Source organism: Camellia sinensis, chromosome 13 (assembly GCF_055761805.1).
Source record: "Camellia sinensis isolate YWXY chromosome 13, ASM5576180v1, whole genome shotgun sequence".
Classification (NCBI taxonomy): domain Eukaryota; kingdom Viridiplantae; phylum Streptophyta; class Magnoliopsida; order Ericales; family Theaceae; genus Camellia; species Camellia sinensis.
The window spans coordinates 135870104-135895601 of record NC_138973.1 but is presented as its reverse complement, the minus strand read 5'-3'; the positions used below and the strand labels follow the sequence as shown (position 1 = coordinate 135895601).

The 25498-nt window shown below is 37.1% G+C and overlaps 1 protein-coding gene across 1 annotated transcript in view; it reads left to right on the top strand.

The window, feature by feature from the left end:
- The first annotated feature begins 735 nt into the window (after positions 1-735).
- Positions 736-25498, top strand: part of PAP26 (purple acid phosphatase 26) — a 52287-nt gene continuing 27524 nt past the window's right edge. Inside the window, exons 1-4 of the mRNA XM_028205938.2 lie at positions 736-1058; positions 7273-7495; positions 9633-9833; positions 14001-14112. Of these exons, the coding sequence (XP_028061739.2) occupies positions 7304-7495; positions 9633-9833; positions 14001-14112 (505 nt within the window). The 5' untranslated portion in view covers positions 736-1058; positions 7273-7303. The remainder of the gene's footprint in view (positions 1059-7272; positions 7496-9632; positions 9834-14000; positions 14113-25498) is intronic.

The window sequence follows — 25498 nt, the reverse complement described above, 5'->3', positions numbered from 1 at the left end:
CATTAATTAACAGTGAAAACGCTATTACGAATAGCATTTTCTTTACAAAAGAAATGCACAGTAAAATCGCTATTTGAAATAGCATTTTCTTCACAAAACGAATCCACAAATAAAGCGCTATTTAGAATAGCGTTTTATTCAGAAAAAAATTTACCTTAAAATCGCTATTTCAAACAGCGTTTTCTTAATTAAAATCGCGATTCACAATAGCACCTTCACTATTCATCAAGTTTTGGGCTCCAAACAGTGAAAACGCGATTTGTAATAGCGCTTTAGCTTAGTTTGGGAAATCCGTCCAAACTAAGCCAGTTTGGGAATATAGGATGCAAAAGAGGCTTAATATGGGAAAAGCCCCGATAGTTTAACCAAGGAATTGTTTGGGGTATTTTAAAAAAATTAAAAAGTCACTATTCTATTTAAATCATATCATCTTATTTAAATTATATCACCTCTCTATCACATCACTTTAAACTCAATTCATATCCAAGTCATATTTCATAAAAAATTAAAAATACACTTAGATCATCCCAAATCACCCCTAAATCTTAATGAAGGTGCAGCTAATTGGCCCGTTGTTTAGGCTAAGTTTGACTGTTCTAAATAAGTACACATTTTTTATTTTTTTTCATCATATCAATTCTCTATTTTTCTATACATCTTTTTATAAAAAAATAAAAAATATACTTATTTAAGTCATTTCAAACACTCCTCAACGTGCCACAATCATCCACTTAGTGACAGTGGCCGTGACGACAGACGCGGGAATAATTTTCTGTCCTCTCAATTGTGAAACGAACAAACTTATGATGGGCACCCGATAATAGGCGGGTCGGATCACCATCTCTGCCAATCGCAACATGCCACTTACCATTCCACTTTCCGATCATTATCATATCTCAAAATCAATTGGTAAATTCTATCTTACGCCTCTCTCTTGCTACACTGCTAATCTACGCCTGCCATCAAGCTTCTTAAATTGAGGTGATATTTGTTCCGACGATGAAAGTGCCAAGGCATTCGTTCCCTCTCCTTCTTCTCCTCCTCCAAATGATTTGAAGGTATTCTCTCTCTCTCTCTCTCTACATCTCCTACCTAACCTCTCTAAGTTTGTTGCTTATATACATGCATATATATATATATACATGTATTTTATTCATGTATGCTTATGTGTGAGTAGAAATCGACTTGAATCTGTATAAATGAATGAAGGAAGATTCAGACTATTGCTTCTGAAGAGTGATGTTCATGATTTGATGCATTTTGTCTTTCTTAGATCAGTTATGTTTGTAATTTTAGCTAAATTTGCTGTCTTGATAATGTTTGTATTTCATACATCAAATACTATGTCATGTGCCACTTTGAATCCAAATTGTTGGTTAGAAAGAAGATCCAGATGTTTGTGGAACTGGTAGTGGTTGTGAATCAAAGGGTCTGATCAAATGATTATTTTCCAAAACCATTTACATATCTATCGTTTCTTTTCTTTTTCTATGTCGTTCTCGACTTTCATTCGAAGAACAGAGGCAGCGATTCAATTCTCCTTCGAAGACGACAGTGCTGGTCCACGACGAAGCTCGATCTTCCGCTGTGTTTTTCTTACCTCCTCTTCTTAGATTCTTCATCTATTTCTTCGATTCTTCTTCCTCTTTCTTTGGATTTTGTTTTCCTTCAGATTTTTGTTTTGTTCATTTACTTTTTGCAGCAAATGATCATCCGACGAGTCGAACATCTGAGTTTTCTTTTTTCTTTTTTTTTACGGTGAGTTTTCTGACCTCCTCTTGTAGCCGATCTCCTCTTTTTTGATTCTCTTCTTCTTCCATTAGATTATCCTTCTTCGATTCTTCTTTTGTTCTGATCTACACCTTATTCCTCTTTAATCATCTTCAAAAAAATTTAGGGAATGTAGAACTCTGTTAACTTTTCCCTCTTCTTCCAACTGTTGTAGTAGTCGAAAGACAATCAGAATTATATAAAATAAAAGATAAAAAATTTAAAATCTAAGATGACAAAAGAAAGGAACAATTAAATTCAGGGTTCATAAACTGGTGTATATATTTCATAGTAATTACTTCCGTAATATTGATTTTTTTAAATTGTTATGTATTGAACTTTGGTTTCTAGGTTGAATGTTTAGCTATAATAATAATAATAATAATAATATTTGCGTACCCCAACCATATTTGTACCTTATTTTTTTTAAAAAGATTTTGGTATATTGGCGTACCCCGTATGGTACCCGCACCCGCATCTGCACCCGTGCTTCATAGACTTTTACTAATACCACCACACTCCTAATACACAAACAAATACACTTTACATTTCATCTTTAACCTAATACTACCACACTAGTACTCCTATCACTGAATCCCACTGCACATCTAAACAAACATGGTCGTATATACATCTACAGTGCCCATAATTTTTTCAGTTGCACCTGTAGTGTGCTTTTCCTTCTAATCTATACTATTCTATAACTTAGTTGCAGGAATCTTCTACTCAAGTGGCATTTCTTACTAAGAAACACGATTCCGCGCTCTCCAAGGAAGAAATTTGATCCTAATTGCATTAAAAACCTCTAAACATATAAATCTCATAGAAACAAAAGAAAAACAACTCAAATTTATTCTAATAAGGTCTGTTTATATAATATTTATTTATACTTAAGACAATTTGTAATTGATATGTGTCTCTAATATTTAGTCGTAACTTGGTGTAAATGTCACATTTTTCTTTTTCGAAAATGCCCATAACAGAAGTAATGCCATAAATCCAATCTTGGATTTGTTTCGTCTAAAAGTTCGCGCACTAAACTATTAAGTGCATAAGGACACAATTATGATATCAGAATCATTTCTCTATTTGTACAATATAAAACACCATTATTGAGGTGGGTTCTCTCTCATCTCTCTTTCTCTGTTTCTCAATCTCATCCTTCTTGTTCTTCATCATCTCTTCCTTCTCTACTTTCATCGCCTTTGTCAAGCTTCTCTTCTCCCATTGCCTTCAGATGCTCTCTCACATCTGCTTCTCCCCCGCTCTCTACTTCTCTTGCCTTTACTTCTTTCGCTACCGCTGGTTGAGGTAGTTTCTCAATCCAACTCCTTCTACATATACATATACATATATATATATATATATATATATATTGATTCATATGTATATATACGATGCCGAACTCGAAGAATCATTGGAGAGGACAGGAAGAGTAGAACAAGAAAGGGAAGCTGGTGGAGAAATCGTTGTCGTTTCACGGTCGAAGTGGAGGGGCCATAGGAGAGCAACTTATAGGCCCCGTTTGTTTGGGGTTATAGGAAGGGGATTGGGATTGATAGTGAGGTGGAACTACTATATAGGGTGTTTGTTTTGAGAGATGGGGAGGGGACTACTAATACCTAGGTATTAGTAAATGCCTTGGAAGGGGGATTTATAGTGAGGAGGTAGAGATGGTATTAGAAAAATAGTGAGGGGATTAGAAATTTTTTTATTTTTTATATATTGGGAATTTTTTAAAAAATATTAATGCTTAAGTTTTAAATTTTTTTTATTTATTTTATTATTTTATATAAAAATAATTTAACTATTCCTTACTATTAATCCCCTCACTAACAATCCCCTCACTATTAATCCTCTTACTATCAATTCCCTCCATTCTATTTCTGAAAATAAACGGGGCCATAAGGCCAAAGACAGTGCTGGAGTTGCTAGCCAGGAGGAGGGTCGGCGGTGTTGTGGTGGAGGGACGACCGTTGAAGTTGAAGAAATTGTTACTAAACGTAACGATTCAACGGAGCCTTGTTGGGGCTGTCTAGGTGGTGATTTCACCGGAATCAACAGTTGGTAATCTGATTGCGGAGGCGCTACGACAGTACGTGAAGGAAGAAATATGGCCGATCTTGTCTTCTATTTTCATCTCATCCTTCTTGTATTTATCGTTTTTTCCACCATGAACCTGAGTGACGAATATATCATGTTATTTGTTGAAACTCTGTTTTGTTCTGGGTTTGTCTCTGAAATGTTTTCAATCTGTTTATAGCGGTGGTGGTGTTGTTAGAGGAGTGAGAGATTCTTTGGGGAAATAGGCTCTATGAATTTCAACATATAGGAAAAATAAGCTTGGTGAATTTCAAAAGATAAGAAAAATAGGCTTGTTGAATTTCAACAAATAATAGGCTTGATGAATTTCAACAAATAGATTAAAAATAATAAAACAATTTTAACAGAAAGATAAAACTAAGACATATTTTAGCAAATAGATTTATTCAACAGATAGTTTATCTATAAAAATTTAGGTAAATTACAAATAAACCCCCTGAGATTTGATTAAAATACGAATCGTCCTCCTGTGGTTTTGAAAATTACATTCCATCTCTTGAGGTTTCTAATTTCATAACAAATCGCTCCTTTTATTAACATATCATCAAGTCAATTAACAGTTATTAATGACGTTAAAAATATGTTTCAATTTATAATTTAGGTACTTTTATTATTGTATAGGAGACAATTATAAATTTCATTTTTTGAGTTAATTCTGTTAAGTAAAAAATTCCAATAAGGGGGTATTTGTAATTTTTTAGACCACTGGGGGCAATCTGTATTTTAAGCAAACCTCAGGGGGTATATTTGTAGTTTACCCTAAAAATTTCAACAGATAGGTGTTAATGGACTTTTGAACAACAAATGTTCTTATCACCAAATAAGATTTTCTCTTGGATCTAATGCCTTATACCTTCTTTAAATTAGACTTTTCACCAATTATCCTTTTTTTTTTTCCCCTAAAAGAAAAAATATCTTGGCTGCTTTTTCTTATAATTATGTTTTTTCAATTTTTTGTTCTCTTTGATTATTATTTTTATAATTTAGAAGGATCTAAAAAAAAATGTAAGACAAAAAAAATTCAATCTCACCTATACTTTCCTAGTAACAAAAGGTATATTTTGTTATAATTTACCAAACACATTTACTTTTTTTTTAAAAAAAAAAAAAAAAAAAAAGTTGCTGGAAAAAATATTTAACAAGTCAGCCCTTATTTTGAAATTTTCGGGGGAGATCCTTGATAAAAGCAAAACCTTAGGGGTACGTTGAAAGCGCAGAAGTTGCAAATTTCATGTACTTTCCTTAAACCTGCCAGGCATCTCTCTGTGTGTCTGTATCATCTTTTATGTATGTCTCTATATTAATTTATATACATTAGAAGGTGTGCATGCCTATGAGTGTTCTTGAATCAGCAGTTACAGATCTGTAATATGATTTTAATTCAACGGTTACAATTTCCGTTACATATATATATACGCTAATATATAAAGAAAATAGGTTTCTTCTTGTGGATGTCACGATTTTTTAGTTTATTCAAAAATACGGCCATGTAATTAATTGACTCTTGTAACTGACCTGCCTCCTATAATTGATCAAATTCATATTCAAATCCAATTTGTATTTTGCAAATTTAATGGCACACCCATCGGGTGGGAACATTGCTAGTTTTATTTATTGTTTGATTTTCTTGTCTTTTGGTTTGTTTGTTTGCCACGAAAACCTAATAACATAATTCATAACTTTTGGATCCCAATGCTTGAGGTTAAAAAAAAAAAATGGACATCTCTTTCTCATAGTCTCCATTGAGAAGTTTCTCTCTCAAATTTTTGTGCAATCAAAATTGTAGTCTTAGTTTCTAATTATTTTTTTTTCCATATTTTGTTTTGTTTTCCATTTTTTTTTAAAAATTAGTATTGAAATGAAATTTATATAGGTGCCTATCTCTCAAATTCTTTTTCCCTTAATTATATGATGTATGAATTGTTGTAAATTTATTAGTGATAGTTTTATAGAGTGAAAGCTGGAGTTAGTGTTGATGTCACGGAATTTTTGTTCTAAAAATACACTCCAAACTTGATAATCAATATAAACTGCTTCAATTCTCTCCAACTACCTCAAATAACTGCCATAATATCATATCCAATTATAAATTGCACACACAGTGTGTGTCCACCTCTAGTATACATGTATTTATTTCTTATGTATGCTTGTGTGAGTTGAAATCAATTTGAATCTGTAGAAGTGAATCAAGATTCAGACTATTGCTTTTGAAGAGTGACGTTCATGATTTTGATTCATTTTGTCTTTCTTAAATCGGTTATGTTTTTAATTTTAACTAAATTTGGTGTCTTGATAATGTTTCATACTTGAAATACTATGTCATGTGCCAGTTTGAATACAAATTGTTGGTTAGAAAGACGATCCAGATGTTTCTGGAACTGGTTCTGGCTGTGGTTGTGGATCAAAGGTTCTGATCAAATTATTATTTTCCAAAATGATATATATAGCTGTGTTTGTGTGTGAATATATATGCACTTGGGCCAATGGCACTAACTTTTTTATGTTTGGATTGAGTGATTTGGAGAGAAAATAAAAGAAATGTAGAGATATGTATTTCTCTTACTTGTTTGGATAACTTAAGTGAAGAGAAATTGGGAGAAACGGAGAGAAACTCAGAGAAACTCATTTCTCTTATAACCCTCATTTTCAATCTTTCTAAAAGTAGAGAGATTGGGAGAGAAAAGAAACTAATATTTTCATAATACCAATTTTTTCCTTGTAAAAATAAAAGAAATAAAATGATTGAAAATATAAAAAGTTTATTTTGGTAATTTAACATAAAATAATTTCTTTTCTTTTCTTTTCTCTTATGAAATCTAAACCAAACAAGAATGAGAGAAATCATAATCATTTCTTTTCTTTTATTTCTTACTTATCCAAACAAGAATGAGAGAAATCACAATCATTTCTTTTTTTTTTCTTTTCTTTTCACTCATAGGTTCCCAAACACTATGTTTGGAAGAGAAGAGATGAATAGTTATTTGATTAGGGGTATTTTAGTTGTACAAAAAAAAATCGTGACAAAACTTCATAAATATGGTTGCTTTATACTAATGGTGCACGTTTCTGTGTATGCTATTATTCAAGGTTAGTTGTAGCACACCAATTGATGTATAGAGTAAACTCCGGCATAGTATGTCAGGTGGAATTCTGTTGGACTCTCAATCTTTATGTTTGGATGCCCAAGCTTGTAATCTTCCACTTATCTATATATTATCAGTTGTAGCTCACTTCCATTTATTTAGGTTTATAATATTACTTAATGGGGCAGTAAGTATATTACAAATATTTAGACGAAATGCACAGGGAGAAAAAATTCGATACAAGTTTGTGGAGTATTCATAAGTTTTGTGGTTTTTTCCTACTGATTTTTACATTGGTTTTCCTTTGCACATGCAGCAATTTATGTCTCCTCAGTTGATTAAAAATCATGTGGAAGGATAAGGGAATGGGATTTGTGTTGCTTCTGCTCCAACTTTTATCATTTGTTTTGTTGAGCTTTGTTGACAGTGGGAGTGCTGGTGTCACAAGTAAATTTGTTCGTTCAGAGTGGCCATCTACTGACATTCCTCTTGATAATGAAGCATTTGTAGTTCCCAAGGGTTATAATGCACCACAGCAAGTAAGCCTTCAATATTATCAAATTCTTGGAGTTGTAGAAGACCCTACAATAAAGAACTTACAAGAAAATATGTTTCTTGTTTTCATTGTGCATTCTCAAGTGACCATTCATTGTGAATAAAAAATCATTTGTAAGCTGAAATAGCTTTAATACAAATAGAAAAGACAAAGCACCAATAGAATTGTGCCTTGAGCGGGGTGAATAGGCCGATTATACTAATTATGTTCAATTATGAAATTACCAAGTGATTAATTGATTTCGTGCCAATTCAAATTACAATTCATTAACTAAACAATTATTCAAGCTTTTAATAAGAAAGTTAAGCAATCTAATCCATCAATTCACTCATTGAGTAATTTGATCGAACAGATAACAATCAATCAAGAGACAAGATTTTACGTGGAATCCCTACAGGAGAACTCCCCCATGCGATGAAAATCACACCCTCAACAAAACCACTAATGAATCAAACAGTTACAAGTTTCAAGATGAAGAAATTGCAACCCTTACTCAAGTTTACCTACACTATTGAGGTCACCACAAGCTTCAATAAGCTTGATCTCTGCTCCAAAGTGGTTTTTGATGGTGTCAACCTCTGTTGATCCAATAGCAATCACGAAGCTCATTGGCCACCGTGTTATAGGAATATGAAGAATTGTGAAGGTTTTTGATGTGTAGTGATTCAATCTAGGTGAATTGAATAATCTCAAAACATGAATCAAAGCTCTAGATTGAAGATCAAACAAGACTTATCAACAGAGTCTTGATGAACAAGCTATGAAGTTTGTATACAGAGAGAAGGTGGATCTAAGAATATATTAACAGTCTCTATCTCAAGAATGATGAAATCTGACCTTTTAAATAGTTCAAGGGTAAAAAGGTCCAAAAATAGGCCTCAATACACACTGGCAACACTCTAGCACTAAGCAAATGAGCATTGCAGGAAATGAGGCACTCTTAGTGAGCGCTAAGCAAGGAAATTTGGCGCTCTAGTGCTAAGCGAGCAGGCTTCAGGGGGACAGGCGTTCTAGCACTAAGCAAGTCCTTAGCAAGCTCTAAGCAAGCAGACTCAAAAACTATGATGAAACGAACTATGAAACTTATATAATTGAGGTCCTAAGGTGGGCTAGTGCCCAAGAGAAAAAGAGAAGCCAATGAAGTGATGGGCAAGGGTTTAGAAACGGACATATTCCTTTCTAGCATGGAGGTGAAAGCTACATCAATTGTTTAAGAAGATCTATGTCCCGAACTCAATCTCAATTGCTGAGCTAAAAACACTACCAACCAAAACACCCCAAGATTACATTGACATTTTTTTAATTGGCACCAGGGTGTTTGTATCAAAGGCCAACTAATCCCCAGGGGTGCACAGGTCCTCGGCAAAGAGTTTTCAGCAAGTCCACTACAGTTAATTTAAGGATTTTTTTCCAGTCTGATGGTCCCAAGGAATTGTTAGCACCTAAGAGGTTTCAATTCCCAAACCTTGGAGGAGCACACCCTCAAGTCCTAAGGCCTTGCCACCAGGCAAATACATTGCAATTTACAGACTTAGACATTTTGATCATCAGAAATAGCCAATCTATCTTGACATAAGCAAATCATAGGAGTATAATTCCTTTACATCACTCTGAACCTTGTTTTTCTCATTCCCATGTCACTACTTACAAAATAAGGACTTCCATATTTCTTTCCCCTAGTTTTGATAATAAATTAACGCTTCCTGTATTGTGCTTATTACTCTTTGACCAGAAATATTCTAAGTGGAACTTTTAAAGAGATACCTTTGTTTTGTTTCTTTGAAAGAAAAATATATATAGTCCATTGCAGACATGCTAAACTTTCCCCATGCATAATTGTTATTATTGATCAATTAAGAGGACCTTCAACAAAATTTTACTTCCCTACTAGATGTTTTTCAGAAATATTTTTCATGGGAAAAAAATGGAGTTTGGTTGCAAATTAAGTTGTGGAAATAGTCACATACCTTGTTCTTGAGCCATGTTTTTGGTAGTTAGTTGGAAATAAACTGGCTTACAACTACATACGACCTACATATTTTTCTTGTTAGTTTCAGTTACAATTCAACAGAATCTATATGCTTTTATTATGTTTAACTATTTTAAATATTCTGTTGTAGGTACACATCACACAAGGTGACTATGATGGAAAGGCTGTTCTAATATCATGGGTTACAGTTGAAGCACCTGGGTCCAACATAGTACAGTATGGAACATCAGAGAACAAGTATGAATTTACTGCATCAGGAACAGTGACAAACTACACTTTCTACAACTATACGTCTGGCTACATTCACCACTGTCTTGTTGATGGCCTTAAGGTAATTGTCAAGTATGTCTACTGACTATATGTTATATATACCATTCTAGTTCTAGTTGCTAGAAGGTTTCAGAAATATAAATGAGGCTTCATTTGGGGTGATATGGGCGATTAGTTTGAGTGTCATTTAGTTGATTCTGCCTATAAGAGTTTAGCTCTATTAGGTGGCTTGAAATCTTTCATGAAGCCTTGTTGGGGAAGTGCTGGAGATTTGCATTAGAAAGGGAGAGATATTGGAGGCAGTAGGTGTTGGCTAAATATGGTATGGCTTGGGGTCATTAGACTTATTTGGAGGTGGACTTAACCTACGAGAAAGGGCTTTGGAAAGGGATTTGAAATATTTGGGAGGATTTTGCAGTTTGTCATATTAAGAGTTGACAAAAGAGAAATGGTTAAATTCTGGAGGCAAAGATTGTGTGATTAACATACCCTTTAAAAGCTCTTTTCCGGCTATTTTTTGTGAAGAATAGGAGGTAATTGTTGCAGACTATGTTCATAGAGATGATAACCATACCTTTTGGGGACAGCCGACAGCCCTTTTGAGAATACACATGCAATACTGGAGGATGAGCTGCTGGCATTATTTCAGCTTTGTCATGAGTTCTCAATATTTTGTGATCTTTGGCAGGCTAGTTTATCTGAGGGTGTGTCTAAGGTAAAGTCCATCTTTAGAGTTTTATTAGGAGGTGGTGGAGCTTCATTCCCCTTGAAAGGGATTTGGTTGGTTGGAGCCCTTCGATGTGCCCTTTTTATTTTTATTTTGTGTGTGTGTGTGTGGAATGTTGCTCATTCGAAGTTCCTCACTATTGATTACCTTTACCTTGTAAGGAGAAGGCATGTCACGGTAAATTGGTGTTGCATGTGCAGGAGTGATGAGGAGAATGACCCCTCACCTCATCTTACATTGTGAGGCAGCAAAGTTGTTATGAGATTTGGGCCTATTGATGTTTGGGATGTCCTAGGTGTTTATGAGATTAGCAGCAGATTTTTTGCGTGCTTAGTGAGGTGGCAAGGGGTGGGAACTTGGCTTTTGACCCCTTTATGTGGTTCATTTGAGGGGAATGTAATACGATATCTTTTTGTGAAATGAGGAACCTATGTCTAGAAGAGTTTTTTGTTGCTAGCCTGGAGCAATTTTATTTTTGGTGATACTTCAGCTTTGTAAGGTGCATACCATTCCATAGGTTTTGTTTGATGTAAATGGACTGCATCCCCTTGATGCTTTTTTAATAGAAATTTACTTATCAAAAATAAAAGGATGGCTTTGAGGTAATTGGATATTAAGTCTGTAATTATTAGTAATATGATTGCCTAGGATTACTGATGATCAAACACGATTACTATATTCAAGTTGTTAACCAAGAAAAAGACAAAAATAAATAGTTGTCTATGCATACTCTACAATATACATGAAATTATGTAATGTAGAGACCTTACATATTGTAAATGAATTATACAACTTCTATAATTTGTGGTAAATAGAAATCAAAGTTACGTGTATTAGTGGAGTTTACATGGATAAAGATCATTGGTCTTGCATTATGTCAGACTCTTGTGTCATCTTCCAGTAATGAGTTCAAAATTGGTAACATACGGAAATTTCAACGAGTAGTCTTGGAACTGTTCCGATGAAAGGGGTTCGTTTAGTTTAACCCCTAGATGGCTGGGTTGAAAAATTGATGTCTTCATATAAATAGTTCTCCATAGAAGCATCACAGACTACTATTTGGATGATGATGATATTCAAGAAAAATGTGTAAATTACACTTACCTCCCCTAAGATTTTTGACAATTGTAAGGACCTTCCCTGAGATTTTGGAAATTACATTGACCTCCTTTACTTTATCTGACAATATACAAATACCCCCTTCTGTTAACTTTGCCCTAGAAAAAATGTCAAAAATACCCTCTATTTGCTCTTTTTCTTATCTTTTTTTCTCCGCCAACCATTACCCTCTTTTACCTCCCACTTTGCAGCTAACTGGCCACTGCTTCCTGCCTATAGCTCACTTACTTTCTCTATTTGTCTTCAATGTTTTTGCTCCTCCTTCTCTCTCTCCTTTTTTTTTTTTAAAAAATTTTTAATATTCCAGTCCACCCCTGAAAACAACCTTCTGGCATTGGGGGTTTATGGTATTGACCAGTCATAAAGGGAAAAATAAATTGAGCTTATTAAAGAAATAGGTTAGGGAGATGACCAAAGTCACTGACAGCGATGGTGGAAAAAAGATAAATCTGCTGTGGAGTACATAGACATAGAGTCAATGTAGCTTTTGTGCTTCAATTCATGATTTTCTTGACTCGCTCACTGGGTGTTTTTGTGATACTGTATATAATTTACATATTTTTCTAGTAAATATTACAAGTTTTTGTGTTAAATATTATGTAATTTTCTGATAGTGTTACGAGAATTTATGATTTCTAAAGTGAAATTATTGTGTGTTAGAAAAATTGATGATACAATTATGTATTTTTATGATAATGTTACTCCTTTTTTTTATTTTTTTTTATTGAAACTCAAAAATTTGGAATATGATATAATCTATTATGATTGAGTAACATATTGATAAAAAAAAAAAAAAAGAAGTAATACTGCCATAAAAGTACATAACTGTATCACAATTGTTATAATAAACAATATCTAATAACAAATTATCATCACACTATCAGAAAATTAGATAACATTTGCTACAAAAATTCATAATATTTGTCAAAAAAATACATAATAAAATGGGTGATGCTACTATACACACCCCTTTTGGAGTGTCCCACATGCAAGTTATGATATTTATGGTGTTGATTATTACAAATGTTATAACTAAATCATTTTGTCCAAAAAAAAAAAAAAGTTTTTATAACCAAACACCGCAAAAAGTGTAACCAACCAAAATAATAATTACAATAGGTAATCAACACCACAATTAGTTACAAGTAAAATACCCCATGAGTCATGACCAAATCATAACTAACACCAAAATAAGTGATAACCAAAAATCACAATCGTCATAACTGGGGGCATATGGTACATACCCCAAAATGGGGTGTGTATTATAGAATTTTCCTAATCAAATACATACAATATGCACATTTTTCGTTTTTTTCTACCATCTTCATATTCTTTTCTTTTCTTTTCTTTTGGCCTTCTTTTTTTTTTTTTTGGCGAAATTCTAAGAGTCTTTAGAAGATGAGCATACAAATATTAGCAGTCAATTTCCTTCACCCAAAATCATTAGACCCACCATAAAAATTTGATCAATGGAATTCCCATTTTTCGATTTCTCATTCATCTAATTGAGGTTCATCATTCCAATTTTTATTTTTTTATTTTTTTATTCAATCAAACATTGATGCTCTATCAAGAACACTAAACCTAGATTGGTTTGATTTCAAAGTCACCATTCAACTTGTCATAAAATTAAATGATGTTGATTCTTCATTTTTGGTATTACATGGTTTGGAGACAGAAATTAATTGATACTATTACCACCACCACCACCACAACCACCACAACACCACACCAAACCCAATCGAGATGGTTGCCACTTTGAATAGATTTGAATATTTCCAAACATCTTTAAAGAGTTATACTAGTGTGGTGGAGCTCTTCGAGTGTTGCTTTTGCATGAAACTCTTGATGTTGTGAATTTCAGGGAAGCCATTGGAGAAACTTTCAAAGCTTTGTTTAATTGTATTAGAAAAAGCTTTGAGAAAGAGAAAGCCTGGGATGATAATGAAATAAAGGAGTAGATTTTAGGTGCCCTTTGTGTGTGGTGATAGTGGCTTAGGGATGAAGTAGACATTGGTGGAGTACATGGTAGTGGGGTAAGATAAATTAATAGAGAGAAGGGAGGAAGATGTGGTGGGTAGATGAAGGGTATTTCAGTTACTTGTTATTTTTAACACCATTTGTGGTAAAGTTAACAGAAAGGGGAATCCTGTTATTAGTTTTAGAAGGGGGGTCAGTGTAATTTCCAAAACCTCAGGGGAGGTCCCTGCAATTGTCAGAAATCTCAGAGGAGGTTAGTGTAAAAAATTGTTCTTTCTGGTACATGTAAAGTTATACCAATTGATTTTCCATAAAATTATTTTTTGTGGGCACTATATATTTTCTTGCCTTCTTGTTTCTATATCTATTCCATCAATCAGTTGGACATTTTCTTGTTTTCAGTACGACACCAAGTACTTTTACAAGGTCGGAGACGGTGATTCTGCTCGAGCGTTTTCGTTTCAAACACCCCCAGAGGTTGATCCGAATGCTCCTTACATATTTGGTATTATTGGTCAGTAGTTTCTTTTCTTCTTCTGCTTTTGAAAAGTGAAATTAGATTGTTATCCACGAGCAATTGAAGTTGAAGCATTAAGCAGCTCAATCTAAGGAACATAGATATACCTTGTTCAATTATCCCTTTGTATGCTAACTGGGTTCTTTTATTTGATGAAAAAAAGTATCATAGTGAAACTTGGAATGATTATACAGTTTATGATCCATAGTACCAAACAACTGTAAAACTGTGCTTAAAGATACAGTCCTATTGATGAGGGAGAAACCTGATGGGCATTGTCAAGTGAATGCATGAGGCAGCAATGGGTCTTCTTCTTCTTCCTTTATTTTTTTATTTTTTATTTTTCTTCCTTCTTCGAACCAACAAACTGTATAAAGGAAGCAATCACACTGGTTTGAATAATAAGCGTGGATCCAAGTTAAGCTCTGATACCAAATGATGCAGGGTGGTTTTGTGAGAATATGTGTTCTTCTCGGATTAGGATTCAGTGTCCTATGTATATTAGACTTCTATATATCTCAGTAATGTATTCATGTAGGGTTAGGAATTAATTAGTGGTACTCTATATAAATGATGTATGTATTCTTTGTTCAAATTAATTCAATCTAATATACAGGTTGTTTAGAAAACTTACATGGTATCAGAGCTTTGTGATTCCTGATTTCGTGTTGGCTAGGGTTACGCACGAACTGGTTCAACTTGTTCGTGATTCATCTGTTTGATCGCGTTCTCTCTTTCTCGATTATCTGGTACATGATCAAACTCCTTTGGTTCGATCTCTGTTCATGACTTGGGTGACCCATCTGTTTCGTCTGCAAGGGCTTCTTTTGGATGCCTCGTCTCGCGAGTGAGTCGTCTCAGTTGACCCATCGAACTGCTCATCTCAGTCTCAGTCATCCTCGCGGCTCATCGTGTCTCCGTCTTGGTCGACTCTTGTGGTCGTCTCTCTGTGGTCGCCTCTATGCTTCGTGATCTCTGTCTGAGATCTTCGCGAGCTCCGTCTGAAATCAATCTCAGCTTCAGTCTCTCTCTCTCTCTGCTTCGCGATCTCTGCTTCAACTTGGGTATTTCCATTTAAAACCCTTATTCCTGTTTGGCCCATTTATTAAGTTATTAGTATATTTTGACCCATTAATCTTTTGTTTATTACAATAATGGACTCTAAAATTCAAGCGATTAAATGTAAACTCAATGGTGGTAATTATGCCTATTGGGCCAGTGTTATGAAGAATTTTCTTCTTGGTCAAAAAAAATGGGGCTATGTTTCTGGTTCTGCTCCTCGTCCATCGGACCCAAAGGTAGAAGGGTATCTGTCTTCCTGTGACACTTGGGATTGTGATAATGCCCAAGTTCTTACCTGGTTTCACAACTCTGTAGATGACCGTATTGGAATGATGTTTTCCAAGTACAGTACTGCCAAGGAAGTGTGGGATTATTTACTCGGTGTTTATTAGCAGTCCAATTTTGCCAAACGGTATGAGTTGGAAACAACTATTCAGGGTGCTCGTCAGCGGGATCAAACTATTCAAGACTTTTATATTGAGATGACAGGTCTCTGGGATCAGTTGGCTCTTATGGAACCACCTAGTCTCAAAATATTAGACGCTTATATTGAGTTTCGGGAACATGGTCGTTTAGTCCAGTTCTTAACAGCTCTCTCCCCTCAGTATGAGGCTATTCGAGGTGGCATCCTTCACCGATCTCCTCTTCCCTCTGTGGATGCTATTGTTCGTGAACTCCTTTCCGAGGAAACCCGTCTTAAGACGGCCAGTCAGACTTTGCCTCCTTCTGTGTTCTTGGCTCCTGCCAAGCCGCCCTTGTTATCGACCCCTCCTTCTCATCAACTTCAGGCCACTACGAAACCCAAGAGAGGACCATTAGGGCTAGATGAGTGTGCTTTCTGCCATCAGAGGGGTCATTGGAAGAACAATTGTCCTAAAAAGGGACGTCAGCCTGCTCCGTCTTCTCAGACACAGTTCCGCGGTACTACTTCGAGTACTTTCCGACCTCCTGCTGCTTACACTGCATCTACTCCGGCCCCCGATCCTGACTTGGCTTCCCTGAGTGCTCAGGTTGCACAACTTCAGCATATCTTGTCCACCTCTCAGTCATCCCCATCTGCCTCCGCTCTTACCTCTCTTCATTCAGGTTTGCTTGGGTCCTCTTCAGGTATCCCTTCTTCTGTTTGGATTTTTGATTCTGGTGCCTCACATCATATGACTCCTCACCTTTCCTTACTTCAAAATTGTATTCCCCCACCCGTTCCTATTACTATTAATACTGCTAATGGATCTGGTATGTCTGTTTTATCTGTTGGGTCTGTCTTACCCTCTGCCATGTCTGCTGTTACTATTCCTTCTGTCTTTTATGTTCCTCAGTTATCTGTCAGTTTGTTATCTATCAGTCAACTTGATGCGTCTGGTTTTGATGTTATCTTTTCCTCTTCTGTCTGTTGTGTGCAGGATCGGGTGTCCAAGAAGCAGATTGGGACCGGCCGTAGAATTGGAGATCTCTATGTGGTTGAAAGCTTGCATCTCCCCTTATCCACCTCTCCAGCTGCACTTTCCTCTTATCAATTAGATTCTCAGTCGAGTCAGTTTTACTTATGGCATTCTCGTCTTGGTCATTTGTCTGTTGACCGCTTACGGTCTTTAGCTCAGTCAGGATTGTTGGGTAAAGTTTCTCCTAGTCAAATTGATGAATGTCGGGGGTGTAAACTTGCTAAAATGTCAGCTTTACCTTTTAATAAAAGTACATCTATTTCTGTTTCTCCTTTCTCTCTTGTACATACTGATGTCTGGGGACCCTCTCCTGTTCTTACTAAAGGGGGTTCAGTATATTATGTGTCTTTTGTAGATGACTGCACCCGTTACACATGGATTTATCTTATGACTCATAAGTCTGACTTCTACCAAATATATCGTACTTTCCAGTCTATGGTCACTACACAGTTTGGAGCTACTATTAAATTGTTGCGGTCTGACTTGGGTGGGGAATACTTTAAAACTGAATTCTGTGAATATTTGGCCAACTTGGGTACCATTCACCAAACTTCTTGTACTGATACACCTGCCCAAAATGGCCGAGCTGAGCGTAAACACCGTCATCTTCTTGAGACAGCTAGATCTCTTCTTCTCTCTGCCTCCGTTCCAGCTCCGTTTTGGGGTGAAGCAGTTCTTACTGCTGCTTTTCTTCTTAATCGTATGCCTACCCCCCTTCTTTCGGGTCGGTCTCCTTATGAGGCTCTCTTTTCTCAACCTCCTAATTACTCCCTCCTTCGTGTATTTGGGTCTGCGTGTTTTGTCCTTTTACCCCGTAAAGATAGGACTAAACTTAGTGCCCGATCTGTCCTATGTGTTTTTTTGGGATATAGTCTCACTCAGAAAGGTTATCGCTGTTATGACCCTGTTTCTCGTCGCCTTTATGTCTCCCGCCATGTTGCCTTTCTCGAACGTCTATCTTACTTTCAGCTTCCTCCTCTCACCGCCCCAGTTTCCAAAGAGGATTTGGTTCATATTGATCCATTTCCTTCTGAGGTCCCATCTGATGAGTACATCTCCACAGTTCCTCCTGAGCTTATTCCATCTTCTCCTTCTGCTTCACCTCTGACTACTTCTCCTCCTTCGCCTTCTCCTTCTCTTTCTTCTTCTCCTCCGTTGTTAGTTTATTCTCGTCGCAAGGCTCCTCCTCCCCTAGCTGTCTCTACCCCTGCTGCTGATCCTCCTGCTTCTGACGACTCTGATCCTGCTGCACACCGATATCCTCCTCGAGCGCGTCATCCTCTAAAAAGGTTGGGTTGGTCTAATACTTGTTTTTCTGCTTCCTATCGTACCTTTTTGTCTGCTATTCACTCTTTTGCAGAACCTCAGTCTTACAAGGAGGCCTGTCAGGATCCTCATTGGGTTCAAGCTATGGAGGATGAGTTGTTTGCTCTACAGAAAACGAGTACTTGGGAGTTGGTTCCTTTACCTGTTGGTAAGAATCTAGTTGGTTGCAAATGGGTCTACAAAGTCAAGACTCATTCTGATGGTTCTCTTGAGCGCTACAAAGCTCGTCTGGTGGCCAAAGGTTTCTCCCAGGAGTATGGTATTGATTATGAGGAGACATTTGCTCCTGTTGCCAAGATGACTACTGTCCGTACTTTGATTTCTGTCGCTGCTGTTCGTTCTTGGCCCCTTTATCAGATGGATGTTAAGAATGCTTTTCTTAATGGCACTCTCACTGAGGAGGTTTATATGCGTCCTCCCCCTGGTCTTCACCATTCCTCTGGCCAAGTCTGTCGTCTTCGGCGTGCTCTATATGGTCTGAAGCAGTCTCCTCGTGCTTGGTATGATCGCTTTCAGACTGCTGTTACCGAGCTTGGGTTTCATCCTTCTGCTTCCGACTCTGCTTTATTTCTAAGACATACCTCGGCTGGTTTTGTTGCTCTCTTACTATATGTAGATGATATGATCATCACTGGCTCTGACTCTTCTGCTATCTCTGAGGTCAAGCAGCATCTCTTTCGCACCTTCGAAATGAAGGATCTGGGACCATTGCGGTATTTTCTTGGCATTGAGGTGGCTTCTTCTCCTAAGGGTTACTTTCTGTCCCAGGCTAAGTATGCTAACGAGGTTATCCATCGTGCCAGACTTACTGACACTAAGCTGTCTGATACCCCCATTGAACTTAATGTAAAGCTCAACACTACTGATGGGGTTCCTCTAGATGATCCTACGTTGTATCGTGAGCTTGTGGGTTGCTTAGTCTATCTGACAGTTACTCGCCCTGATCTTACCTATGCTGTCCATGTAATTAGTCAGTTTGTTTCTGCCCCTCGCTCTACACATTGGGCTGCTTTGCTTCGAATTCTTCGTTATCTTCGCAATACTATATTTCAGGGCTTGCTGTTCTCTTCTACTTCTTCCTTAGACTTAGTGGCTTATGCTGATGCTGATTGGGCTGGTGATGTTAATGATCGTAAATCTACTTCTGGTTTCTGTATGTTTCTTGGTGATTCCCTAATTTCTTGGAAAAGCAAGAAACAGCCTGTTGTTGCCCGTTCTACTGCCGAAGCTGAGTATCGTGCTATGGCTCATGCTACTGCTGAAATTGTCTGGCTTCGTCAGCTCTTATCTGAGTTGGGCGTCCCTCAATCTTCCCCAACCTCTCTCTATTGTGACAACCGAAGTGCTATTCAAATTGCTCATAACACAGTCTTCCATGAACGGACAAAACATATTGAGATTGATTGTCACTTCGTCCGCCAGCATCTGCAGTCTGGCTTTATCTCGCTTCCTTTTGTCTCTTCGGCTCTGCAACTTGCTGACTTCTTCACTAAGACTCACACCACTGCTCGGTTTCGGTTTTTTCTTGACAAACTCTCAGTGTTTTCTGCTAAAACACCTTGAGTTTGAGCGGGGGTGTGAGAATATGTGTTCTTCTCGGATTAGGATTCAGTGTCCTATGTATATTAGACTTCTATATATCTCAGTAATGTATTCATGTAGGGTTAGGAATTAATTAGTGGTACTCTATATAAATGATGTATGTATTCTTTGTTCAAATTAATTCAATCTAATATACAGGTTGTTTAGAAAACTTACAGGTTTATCAAGAAATCCATCCTATCTTTCAATTGATTCAAGAAGACAAGATTTTTATAAAAAAGAATATGAGCTACATCCCTACACACAAAGCCACAACTTTTCTCAACTTAAATTCATTATTCAACTATGACCAATTACAATGTCGCCTTTATTTATAGGCTAAAAGAAACCCTAATAAAAATAAGGAAACTAAAATTCTTAATAGTTAAGAAACATACTAAAAGGAAACAAGTCCTAAGAATTATAATTAAAAATTTGTGATCACGAAGAAACATACTAAAAGGAAACAAATTCTAAGAATCCTAATTATAAATTTGTGATCACTAAAAAACACATTAAAAGGAAACAAATCCTATGAAGCTTAACGAATTTTAAGAATCATAAATAAATTAAACATTAAAAACATAAATAAAATTATAAAGTTTTTATGAAAATTTATGAACATTCCGTTTCAAAAGCACAAAATAAAAAGATCTACTCATTTGCCCATTCCTTCTACATCCTTCGTCATCACTGTAATATTACCCTCAATGATTCCTAATTCCTGTACAAAAGATAAAGAAATGGCTCAACAATGTATGACAAACTATTTAACACCCTCTCTCACATATAACAAGCTATTCAACACCCTCTTAGATGTGCAATATCTTGCATGTGGAGCAAACATCCATACATAGAGAGACGAGACAATGCAAATGAAAGAGAAATAATGCAAATGCAGAGACATGAACACAAGACCTCCCCCAACTAAAGGTTTAATACCATGTTAAATCACCAACTTTCCCAAAAGCTTAAGGAGATAGAAAAGGGGCTTAGCAATGTATATTAAGCTATTCTTCACTCTCCCTTACGTACGTGCAACCTTGGTGGCGTTTGGTAAAACTTATTTTTAACTTAAATCAGCTTTTGGCTTAAATTAAGCTATATTGGTGTGTTTGGTACAACTTATGAGGATAGATTATGGCTTAATTTAAGCCAAATTTCGGCTTAAATGGAAAGTTGCTATTGGGGTGCTTATTTTTTCAACTTATGCGCCCAGTTGTTTTGGGAGGGCAAAATGACTGAAATGCCCCTCCTAATCTCCATTATTTACGAAAATGCCATGATATATACCCATCTGAAAACACTGTTCACTCTCTCTCTCTCGATGAAGGCGATTTTCGGCACTGTGGAGGCGATTTCCGGCCATCGTCGCGACCTCTCTTCTCTCTCTCTCTTGCAATTGTCATCTCGATCTTCCTCGTCCGAGGAAACCCTAGCGCTGTCGTCATCTCGATCTTTCCCGTCGCGATCTGCTCTTGAAGCTCTAGAAGCTCTCGAAACCAGAGGAAACCCTAGAAGCTCTCTCTTGCGCGATCTGCTCTCGATCTGCAATCTCACTCTCTCTCTGCGCATGGTTAGGTCAATCTCGTCTTTCTCTCTCGATCTAATTTGCAATCTTAGTCGATCTCGTCTCTCTCTTTCTCTATTGCTGACCACCGGCGACGAGCGATCTCGGTTAGGGCTGCGGCGTACAGATGGCTTAGGAAGGAAGAGAGGGAAAAAAAAATTAAATAAATTAAACAAAAATAATAATTAAAAACAAAATAATAAAAATAATATTGAACAAAATAAATTAAACAAAATAAATTGAAATAAAAATAAAAAAATAAATTAATCAAAATAATAATAAAAATAATTTATTAATATTGAAATAAATTGTGCAATTCATATCCATTAAATAAATTACACAATTTAATAGTAATGAAAAAGAATAATAAATTAACAAAAGAATTATATTAACATTATAACAATTTAATTGTAATTAGTATTAAAAAGAATTATATTAAAAAATAATAATAATTAGTATCAAATAATATTAATATTATTTGATATTAATTACATTTTATCAAGTGTATCAATTTTTATATTAGTTGATACTAATTAATACTAATTATATTAACTTTTATTAATGAAATAATTTTTTTAAATTAAAATTGAAAAAAAAATGACAAAATTATTATTTTTATATCATATAAGGGCAAAAAAGTCAATTATACCGAAAAAGCTATTTTACAGCTTATTTACCAAACAATATTTTGCAACTTAAATCTATAATCTCACAGCTACACCAAACAGGTTACCAGCTTATGCTCACAGCTGTAAGCTATAATCTGTTAAGTTATAATCTGTAATCACTTTCTCACAGCTCTACCAAACGGGGCCCTTGTCTTGCACGTGCAAAGACAAACAGAGAACCAAACAACCAAACGAAGAAGAAGAAACCAAATGGGGACCGAATATATATATTTTTTTTGATAAATAATCAAATGGGGACCAAATATCAAATGCCAACAGAGAGACTTGAACTCGATAACTCTCTCAACTTGAGCTTTGATACCATGTTAAGTCACCAATTATCCCAAAATAATAAGTTGTTAGAGAGAGGAGCAACTTTATTACTTATATTACACGCTTCCTCATGTGTGGCTAGGCTCTCCTAAGCGGGCCAAACACGTGCAAGTATTTTTTATTATTAGGTAGGGGGGAGGTTCAAACACAAGATCTATTGCTTGTGATACCATATTACATTGCTGACCATAAACTCATCTAAAAGCCTAAGTTATTAGGAAATGGGACCAACTATACGTATATTAAGCTAGTTAAAGGAATCATTGATTCAAAAACAGTTTAATCAAAATATTATTTAATTCCTTCTCCTCTCTATGCTATATTAATAATTAACATTATAAACTTCTAATGAAATTCCTTCCATCATACACTGAATTTGATGTAGCCTAATTGAATTTTTGTAATTAATTATTTAGAATCCTAGACTTTTCAAGACAAGATCCAACATTATCAACACCAATGGTGAGGGTTGTAGGGTATTTCGGACCACCCAAGTGTCACGCCCCGCCGAATTACCAAGGCAGAATAACCTACAAAAAGTAAGTCTCAAGGAAGAAAGGCTAATGGAATACCCTAGAAGCTCCTGGAAAAACTTGAGAAAATATGAAGACCATACAGGATGCTGGAAGGTTCCAGAGTATTGTAGAGAATTGTACATAACACTAGAAGCTTGCACATAAGTCTTGTATATTCTAGAGAAGGCTCTTTGATAGGATGAGGGAAGGATCTAGAATCCCCTCCATCTATGTAGATCTAGAATAGTCTAGTAGATGTAGAAGGAGGAAGTGTCTAGAACACTCTCCACCCTAGTAATTCTAGAATGTTCATTTGTAGCCTATAAAAGGGGGAGGCCCTCATTTGGCCAAACCACCCAAGTAGATCCAACCACCAAGAGTTGTAAGCTTTCTCTCAAGTGTGAATACAAAAGCGTTCTCTCAAACTCTCTTGTATTCTTCTAAACTTCTCTTTCCTACAAGTGTGTGAGTTAGGCTGACTTAGCATCATCAAGTGAGACTTGAGCTTGTCTAAGTGCCGCACGGTTAGCTTGGAAACAACCAAGTTCGTGACAGTTGGTATCAGAGTAGGTTCAAGACAAGAAAGAGAAGGCAACAATGTCATCCGGTGTAGAGGAGACTGTGCCAGAGCAAGCCCGTGGAAGGGAACCCACGAAGGGAAGGAAGGACAAGTCACGAGATGTTGTGACCACCATGGAAGCACGACTTGCCAAGGTAGAGCTTGCCGTGGGCGACTTGGGGGAGCGTCTTGATGTGCTGGAACAATGCCTTGAACAGGAAGTGGAGGGTCTCAAGGGGTAGATCAAGGAGCTCCACGATGGCATGCTTTCCACCATCAACTCTGTGGCACACGAGGGGCAAGTGACCAATGACTCCTTCCAAGCCAAGGTGTTGGAGATGCTCACACGGTTTGAAGCCCGCTTGGAGGAGGTGTGCCAAGACCTGGCAATGTGCAAGAAGGCCATAGCTGGGGGAGCTATGACTTTGCGGGGGACGTCCAAGGTGGAGTTGCTGAAACCAAAACCTTTTGATGGAAAGAGAGATGCCAAGGAGGTGGACAACTACTTGTGGCACATGGAATGGTACTTCGAAGCGATGACAGTAACCGCGGAAGATGCCAAGGTACGGACCGCAATCCTTTACCTCACCGACATGGCAACACTATGGTGGCGTAGGAGGCATGCTGACGTTGAGAGAGGTACGTGCACCATAGCTACTTGGGATGATTTTAAGAAAGAACTTAAGAAACAATTCTATCCCGAGGATGTGGCCTACCAAGCAAGGAAGAGCATGAGAAATCTTAAACACACAACGTCTATTCGGGATTATGTAAGGGAATTCTCTATACTCATGCTTGAAATCCCGAATATGACCGATGAGGAATTGCTCTTCAACTTTCTAGACAACCTACAACCATGGGCGGAGCAAGAGTTAAGACGTCGAGGCGTGCAAGACCTTGCAACGGCCATGGCGGTAGCGGAATCACTTATTGGGTACAAACATGGGGATGGCAAGGCCAAAACATCCAAGGGTTACACTAGCGGAAATTCTAGTGAAAGTGAGGGGGATGAGGATGAAGGCATCCGACGCAAGGAAAGGCATGGCAAGCCTTCCACTGGCAAAGAGGGAAAAAGCAAGGCCAGAGAAAACAAGGAGAGATTCAAGCCCAAGACCAATTGCTTCTTGTGCGATGGGCCACATTGGGCAAGAGAGTGTCCCAAGAGACAAGCCCTCAATGCCATGATTGAAGAACGGGAAAACGTGGAGACTCTGCAGATAGGATCTCTACAGCTTCTTGGGGCCATCGAATCGAAGCCTACTACATTGACCCAAGGGGATAAGGGCTTAATGTATGTCGATGCCAAGATCAATGGGAAGGCGGCCCAAGTCATGGTAGACACAGGCGCGTCGCACAACTTCATCAAGGCAGAGGAGGCCAAGAGGCTTGGTCTTCAACTTGACAAGGGTCAAGGATGGATGAAGACGGTGAACACAAAGGCAAAGCCCGTAGATGGCATGGCTCGAGGGGTTGAGTTGCACCTAGGTGGATGGCGTGGGAAAGTTGATTTCTGAATAGCATCACTCGATGACTATGACGTGGTGCTAGGAATAGAGTTCTTGCGAGAGTTCAACGTGGTACTGTTACCTCGCAGCAACACTATGTGCATTACGGAGGGAGGTCCTCACATGGTGCCAATGGTAAGTAAGCCGAATACTAAACTCAAACTTCTGTCAGCCATGTATATTACAACAGGGCAAGTGGACAAAGCAAATCTAAGAAAGCGCAAGTCAAGGAGAAAACCTGCGACTTAAAGGGAGAAGGTGCGATGAGGGCGTCGTGAGCATAGGTAGGGGAGAATGTCACGCCCCGCTGAATTACCAAGGCAGAATAACCTACAAAAAGGAAGTCTCAAGGAAGAAAGGTTGATGGAATACTCTAGAAGCTCGTGAAAAAACTTGAGAAAATATGAAGACCATACAGGATGCTGGAAGGTTCCAGAGTATTGTAGAGAATTGTACATAACACTAGAAGCTTGCACATAAGTCTTGTATATTCTAGAGTAGGCTCTTTGATAGGATGAGGGAAGGATCTAGAATCCCCTCCATCCATGTAGATCTAGAATAGTCTCGTAGATGTAGAAGGAGGAAGTGTCTAGAACACTCTCCACCCTAGTAATTCTAGAATGTTCATTTGTAGCCTATAAAAGGGGGAGGCCCTCATTTGGCCAAACCACCCAAGTAGATCCAACCACCAAGAGTTGTAAGCTTTCTCTCAAGTGTGAATACAAAAGCATTCTCTCAAACTCTCTTGTGTTCTTCTAAACTTCTCTTTCCTACAAGTGTGTGAGTTAGGCTGACTTAGCATCATCAAGTGAGACTTGAGATTGT